The sequence below is a fragment of the Polistes fuscatus genome, unplaced genomic scaffold (genome assembly GCF_010416935.1).
Source record: "Polistes fuscatus isolate 324 unplaced genomic scaffold, CU_Pfus_HIC Scaffold24, whole genome shotgun sequence".
In the NCBI taxonomy this organism is placed as follows: Eukaryota; Metazoa; Arthropoda; class Insecta; order Hymenoptera; family Vespidae; genus Polistes; species Polistes fuscatus.
The window spans coordinates 1840488-1847277 of NW_025113101.1; the positions used below are offsets into that span (position 1 = coordinate 1840488).

The 6790-nt window shown below is 31.7% G+C and overlaps 1 protein-coding gene across 3 annotated transcripts; it reads right to left on the bottom strand.

The window, feature by feature from the left end:
• Positions 1 to 3330: 3330 nt before the first annotated feature.
• LOC122518286 (zinc finger protein ztf-16) lies at positions 3331 to 6744 on the bottom strand. Of its 3 annotated transcripts, none has more exons than XM_043637151.1 (6): positions 6315 to 6744; positions 5116 to 5331; positions 4764 to 4995; positions 4387 to 4655; positions 3950 to 4285; positions 3331 to 3858 (listed from the first exon to the last, which is right to left on the bottom strand). In XM_043637151.1, coding segments are annotated over exons 1-6 (1515 nt in total). In that variant the 5' UTR covers positions 6317 to 6744; the 3' UTR covers positions 3331 to 3398. The 3 variants fall into 3 exon arrangements, with proteins under 3 accessions (XP_043493086.1, XP_043493088.1, XP_043493087.1); XM_043637153.1 differs by having other exon boundaries at positions 6311 to 6744; XM_043637152.1 differs by lacking the exon at positions 6315 to 6744 and adding an exon at positions 5870 to 5970.
• Between the last annotated feature and the right edge of the window lie 46 nt (positions 6745 to 6790).

Below are 6790 nucleotides of genomic sequence, written 5' to 3' on the forward strand. Positions count from 1 at the left end.
ATACAAAAATAAAACAAAGTAGACATTTTGTAATATAACACACGAGCCTTTGTATTCATACACGTTTCAAACGATTGTTACGAAAATAAAATTTATAAAATGTATAGAGGCAATCTTTGTCCAACAGTATACACTACTCTCTCTTTTTCTAATCCTTTTATTTTTCCAAAAGTTGTACGATTTTTGAAAAGACAATTAAATTTACTTTGAGAATTTATTTTATTCTTTTTTTCTTTTTCTTTTTTTAATTTGTTAAAAATTTAAATTAACCAGAGATTATAATTTAACAATTAGATAATTATTTGTATTATGTCCATAATTATAAATCGTATATAGAATTTTCGTTGATATTATTAGAATTTTTGTATTAAAATATTTCATTATGAGAATAACAGATAGATAATTTTGAATTTGTTTCATCTTTAAATCTTAATATTAAAGGAACAATATTAGGGATATTGGAGAATTGAAAAATACGTGTCTGATGAGAGAGTCTTTCTCGGTCTATTACTTATATACATGTAAGAATTATGTATTTAAATTGTACCCATTACACCGTAGTAACATCAACAATATATTTTTTTTTCCCATTTTTTATAGAATTAAATATACTTTAATTTTATTCATATAAATTAAGAGGGACAGAGGGCGGGCTGCACCTAAGGCTTTTTATTCGAAATTGTGTTCATCATATTTTCGTATACTTCTAAATACCTTTACGTCTATCTTCTAGGTTTAAGACTAATTTCTTTGTAAACGTGATCACAGTTGTAAAGGCATTGCTATTCTAAGCACATGTGGTAAATGCGGGCACGCTTCTGGTCCATATATAGATATATGTATATATATAACATATAATATATATATATATATATATCTTTCTCTAAATATGGGATTGGAGAAAAATCTTTTTTTATAATTCTACAAACCGATGTCGGAATCAGTTTTCATGTTTTTTCTTGTTTTCTTTTTCTTCATGACACAAATTAATCATCAAATTCAAGAAATATAATCATTTAAATCAGGCACTTATTTTCACAATACCATAAAAAATTCACGAACTAATATGATGAACACACAGTGTTGTAAAGGTATCTAAAAAATTTGTACGTCAATGATGCTTCAATAAAGATTGACAGTGCTATTAACAAATTCAATAACTTACATATTTATACAGGTTCTTCACCAAGAGACACGATATTTTTAAATAATTATATTTGAACTGTTTATTGTGTATTGCATATCCAGCTTTCAGATATTGTTTAATACCAAAATCATCAATGTATATGTAATGTAGCAGATTAAATATAATCATTTAAAAGTCTTGTATCTCTTTCTAAAGATCCAGTATACATATATATATATATATAGAATTTCGTATCCTTTTTGTTTTAAAATAAACGTTATTGATCAATAATTTGTTGTTAACTTTAAAGATTCTTTATGTGCTAATTATTAATTTACGAAGATAATCCAATGAATTTCTAAAGAAAAAGCACCGTTAACGCTGATCATTAGTTTACAATAATATACTACTTTATCTCTTGGAATGCAAAGCAATAATAAATTACTTATATGCTAATAAATAATATTGATCATATTAAATACTATGCTGAGATATACAGAACAATTATTAAATAACTACAACCATTTACAGCAGTGTTGTGTGTGTCTCTCTCTCTTTCTCTCTGAGTGTGTATATATAATCGTGTATATCCGTGTGTCTCTATTCTTTTCCTTATATAAATATATATTTATTTATCTGTGCATAATATTAATTATTATGCTTGCCATGTACGCAGTAATCACTATTTCGATTTTCTTTCCATATCGAATTCGTCTCTTAATAATTTGTTTTTTTTTCTCTGTACAAATATTTATATATAAAATAATCTTCGAAGTAAAGGCAAAGCAGAGAATATGACCCTGTTGTAAGTAGTACGGCATATATGTACCGTGAAATAATACGTATCTGCAAAACTCTTTTCTCTTTTTCTTCTTTTTCCTTTTTTAATTTTATGTCAAGGTCAAATCTCCGAACTTGCCTTTTATATAGTACATGCCTGGTGGCTTGTGCCCTGTACATGTTATCCTCGTTATCGACTGTACCGATATATAACATTCCTACCTAAAACAGGTGAATCAGCAATACGCATCAACTCGCTAATTAAATTTTTAGCTAGTGAAGTATATTGTCCACCTGTTAAAACCCACATATCACCATGAATTAGTAGGATAAACGGCAAATGCTTTTAACTAACCCGATGTTGTGTTTATTCTGATGTGTTAAACGTGAGTGTGTGCAAGAAAGTGCAAGAAAAGGCAAAGTTTAATATATACTAAATACATATATGTATGTATTTTGTTTTCTGTTATTATTTATATATTAAATTCGTATGTGAGCTATATTTGAGGATAATTCAATTAAGAAGTAAATTCAAAAATACATCGTGTCTGTTCCAAAGCATTTAAGCCGCATAACTAAATAAGATATCTATTAGAAATGTGTTGTGTGTGTTCTTCATTTTTCTTGGTAATCTATCTATTTAACTCTGTTCATTTTTGAAATAGTTTAAGACTGTTTCAATGTGTTTAATCTGTAGGATATATCGGATGAGCCAGCTAAAATTGAAAGCTTTAATATCTCGGTTAATTTTGATTATAAAACAAAAATATCTCTAAAGAAATATGTTCCATTTAAAATGGAACAATATACAGCAATTACAATAATATAAATTTATATCGATAACCAAATTATAACATTATAATTTTTAGATAAAAGCTATCACCTTAAATTGTATCAACCTTTTCGACTTAAACATATTTTCGAAATATTCGCCGGCTTAGTTTTAGATGTCTCATCCAATATACATATATATATATACGTATATATCTAATTGTAAGTTAATACTACTTATAGAGCTTGGAATAATTCTGTAAAGCTCTATGGACGGATCGTTCGCATGATGACAATATGATGGACGAGTAAAAGTCGGCAAATTTGAAAAAAGGCACAAATCTTCCCATTACGCGCAGAATTTTTAAAGGGGAAGGCAGCACATGGCTATTACCAAAATTCACAATTTAAAAGAACTACATATCGGGATAAATATATATATATATATATCTATATATATGTATGTATGTGTATTTTCTTGTTAAAAGTACTTCGTTGGGGATCGAGTTTTTATATTTGAGTGTGTGAAAATATAAATATATTTATATATATATTAAATATATAATCTCTCTCTCTATATATATACATATATTTATATTTTCGTGGCACATGCTCATATATGGATGTTATTTTACGTATAATTTTACGTACCCTTTTTGGATAAGATGGTTTTAAACAAAGAGTGAAAAATGATATGCCATTGCATACTTTTTGTTCGCTGCTACTGATGACTTTTGCTCAATAAATGCGAATTAAATTGGTACAAGTTACAGCACTGCTCACCACATATGTTGCACTTCCATGGATTGCTCTCACTGTGACAACCCTTATGAAGAAAGTACAATGTCTGATCTGGAAAAGTAATTCTACAGTGTGTACACTGTAAACCGCTGCTTCGTGGATCAGGTCTCGTCGATGTCGGGGGTTCACCCCTCGAATGTAAATTGGAATTTGAACCATTATTGTTATTAGTGTTATTATTGTTACTGCAACTTGTAGAAAGTTTACGACATAGATCATCTCGCAATAGTGTCTTCAATGGTGAAACCTTGATTAACGATGGCAATGACAGATTACTGGATGTTGCTCCACTATCTTCCATACCATTGCTATTTGGCTCTTGTTTGATAGGAATTAAAGAGATTGAAGGTGTGATAGCTTCTTCTCCGCCACCCACATTCCTTGTAATATAAGATTATTTATTCGTACTCTCTAATATGAACAAACAAGTTAAGTGCTTCATGAAATATTTTTAAATAGTAGTATACTTACCTATGAATGCCACTACTATTAATGGATAATTGATGATGACTACTGCTTGGAGCATTACTATTGCTATCTGCACTTTGTGGACTATTTGGACTATCACCATTTAATGGAGCAGGACTTGAATTTCGTTGGTTAGTAGTTTGTTCTGGGTAAGGAATGGATATTTCAACGTGAGGAGTAAGAAAGTGCATTGGAGGAGTTGCGTTGTCCGCTGATCTATTGCCAGTACTATCACCACTGTCGGATAGGGGAGCAGATGGCATGGCTTCCCCAGGTGTGCAACTATTTAATATTGAAGTTGAACTGTTTGGTCCTGGATTATCTAAATCTATTCCATGTCTAAACACAAACACATATATCTGAATGAAGGTATTCTTCGGATTATAATTATACTTGCAAATATAGTTTTAAAAAAGTATTATTTACGATAATTAATATACCTGTTAAAAAAGTGCAACCTAAGACATTTCATTGTAGTAGCTCGATAACTACATAATGGACATGATTTGACCATATCCTGTTGCCCTACATGTTCATTTTGGAAATGCGCCCTCATGGCAATTTGTCTTTGGAAACCTCTATTACATATTGGACAATGATATGGTAAAGTTTTAGAATGAGTGGTAAAATGTTCTGCAAGATGATCTTTACGAAAAAATCTTTTCTGACATACACGGCACTCATATGGTTTTACACCCGTATGCCTCATCTAGAAAATAAAATAATATAGAAAACAAACAAAAAATGAATATGATACATACACGTAAGATCATTACTTTTTTATCTTTTATACAAATGCCATTATGTATAGTTTTACCTTGTGTCTTCTCATATTAGCCCCATTAGAAAATTTCATGTTGCAAACATCGCACTCAAATATTTTTCTGTGGGCTCGCAAGCCTGAATGACCCTCATCTCCATCTCCATCATTTTCAGGTCCATCGATACCCTCTGTGCTTTCTCCTGGTTCACCGTTTCCAATACATTGATCTTGATGAGCACAAAATGCTGTCTTATTTATAGTTTCATAATTGTCACACCGATCACATCTGTGAAAGCGTCAAAGTAATATATAAAAAACATATAACATATAAATCAATGTACTGCGACTTCATGCTAATATATTCTTTTTTTAATTGGCTTCTAAAGGATCTGAAAACTAATCAAACCTAAATGCTGGAACTGCTCCATCACTACTATCATAATTAGTATTAAGAGCAGCTTCGTTGTCTGGATCCAATGCTTCTTCTTCTCTGTGATTAGAAGAATCACCAGCCTCTGCATGCGAAGAGGAATGAGAGTCTACCTCGTTTTCCCCGCCGCCACCATCGACTCCATCTGACATGATACCAAACGGTGGAACTATCTTGAATCCTTCATCTAACCTGCACCATTAAGAGTGTCTTTGTAACAATTACCATTGGAATTTTGATTACAATATAAGATATGACATCTTATATATTACGATTAAATATGACAACGTCACTAATTAAAAATGACAACAAATATATCATTTAATGATATAATTTCGACATTTTAGAAAGAACAAACTTGAAGAGAAATGCCCATAAGACATTTATCATTTATTAAAGTTTCGATTTAACATGAATTTTGTCTTACTATAGTATTAAAAAAAAAAATATATATATATGTATATATACACATACATCTATCTACATATATAGATATATATATACATACATACGTATACTCGTATAGTAGGACACGTATCCTTTTTGAATTCAGATCGAAGATATAAGAAAATATATCACAAAGGAGAGAGTAAAATAAACGTAGGTATTTAAAACGTAGAATTCTGCCGAATCACATAGTAGACACGACGATACACGTATTATTATAGGTCGAATTTCACGCATACAATTAACTCGTCCAAAAGAGACAATGACGAATGTAAACCTTTACCTGTCAGTTTATGGTACCTAGTTGTGTGTCAAGACTCTCGTATCGAAGATCGAGCAGGTATTCGAGAGCAAGGTGCAACGGTATGAGTATTACCCAATCCTGGGAAGATTACGGCATAGAAACACCTGGTGGGTAAAGCGCAATGCCAGAGTGCACTGCACTTTGTCCCAGTTTTGACCGAATCCGTCACTCGTGACGTAGTTTTCGCGGCTTTTCCGCGGAAAGACAGCGCCGTCGAAAGCGAGAGAGAGAGAGAGAGAGATAATGATAGAGATAGAGACGAAGAGAGAGAGAAAGAGAGAGAGTGCGAAAGACCTAGAGAGTGATAGGAGTAGGAGAAAAAGTAAGAGAGAGATAGACAGACAGATAAAAAGAGAAACAGAGAGAGAGAGAGAGAGAGAGAAAAGAAAAGAGGTCGGGACACGCGTCTTATTTACTTACTTACATTCCTCAAAGGTGGGTTGACAAGGCCTGTTTCAACCCACGGAATTTCTCTCTTCTGTTTCACGATACCACGCGCATCCTCCTCAATGTTTATTTCTTTTCTTTTTCTTTTCCCTCCTTCTTTCAACGACAGACACGCAAGTGAAACGTAACGGAAGTATACCAAGTATCCATATCCTCGCTCACCGATATCGGTAAACATTGCTACCAATCCATTCCTGATAACTACTTCATATTCAGGTATTTTCTATCTCTCTCTTTTTCTATCTTCTATCGATTTTCCTGTTCATTAAATCAAATCAAATAGATTTTAATCGTTCGAAAATTAATAAGAATCAATAAGAACAATGATTGAATTCATTCAAAAGAACCGCTATTCGTTCTTCGGCTTTTTTCGTATATTTTCGCGCGAAATCTTTCCTTCAATTGGCTCGAACATAACCTCGCTCTTCTCGTTTCTTTATTTCTCGACCAATC

What these genes read in the sequence shown, in the direction of transcription:
- LOC122518286 (XM_043637151.1), bottom strand. An exon ending in AGGTTGCACTTTTTTAACAG is followed by an intron (nt 4,286 to 4,386) that starts GTATATTAATTA and finishes GTTTGTGTTTAG; the next exon opens with ACATGGAATAGATTTAGATA. An exon ending in AATAGTAGTGGCATTCATAG is followed by an intron (nt 3,859 to 3,949) that starts GTAAGTATACTA and finishes TTATATTACAAG; the next exon opens with GAATGTGGGTGGCGGAGAAG.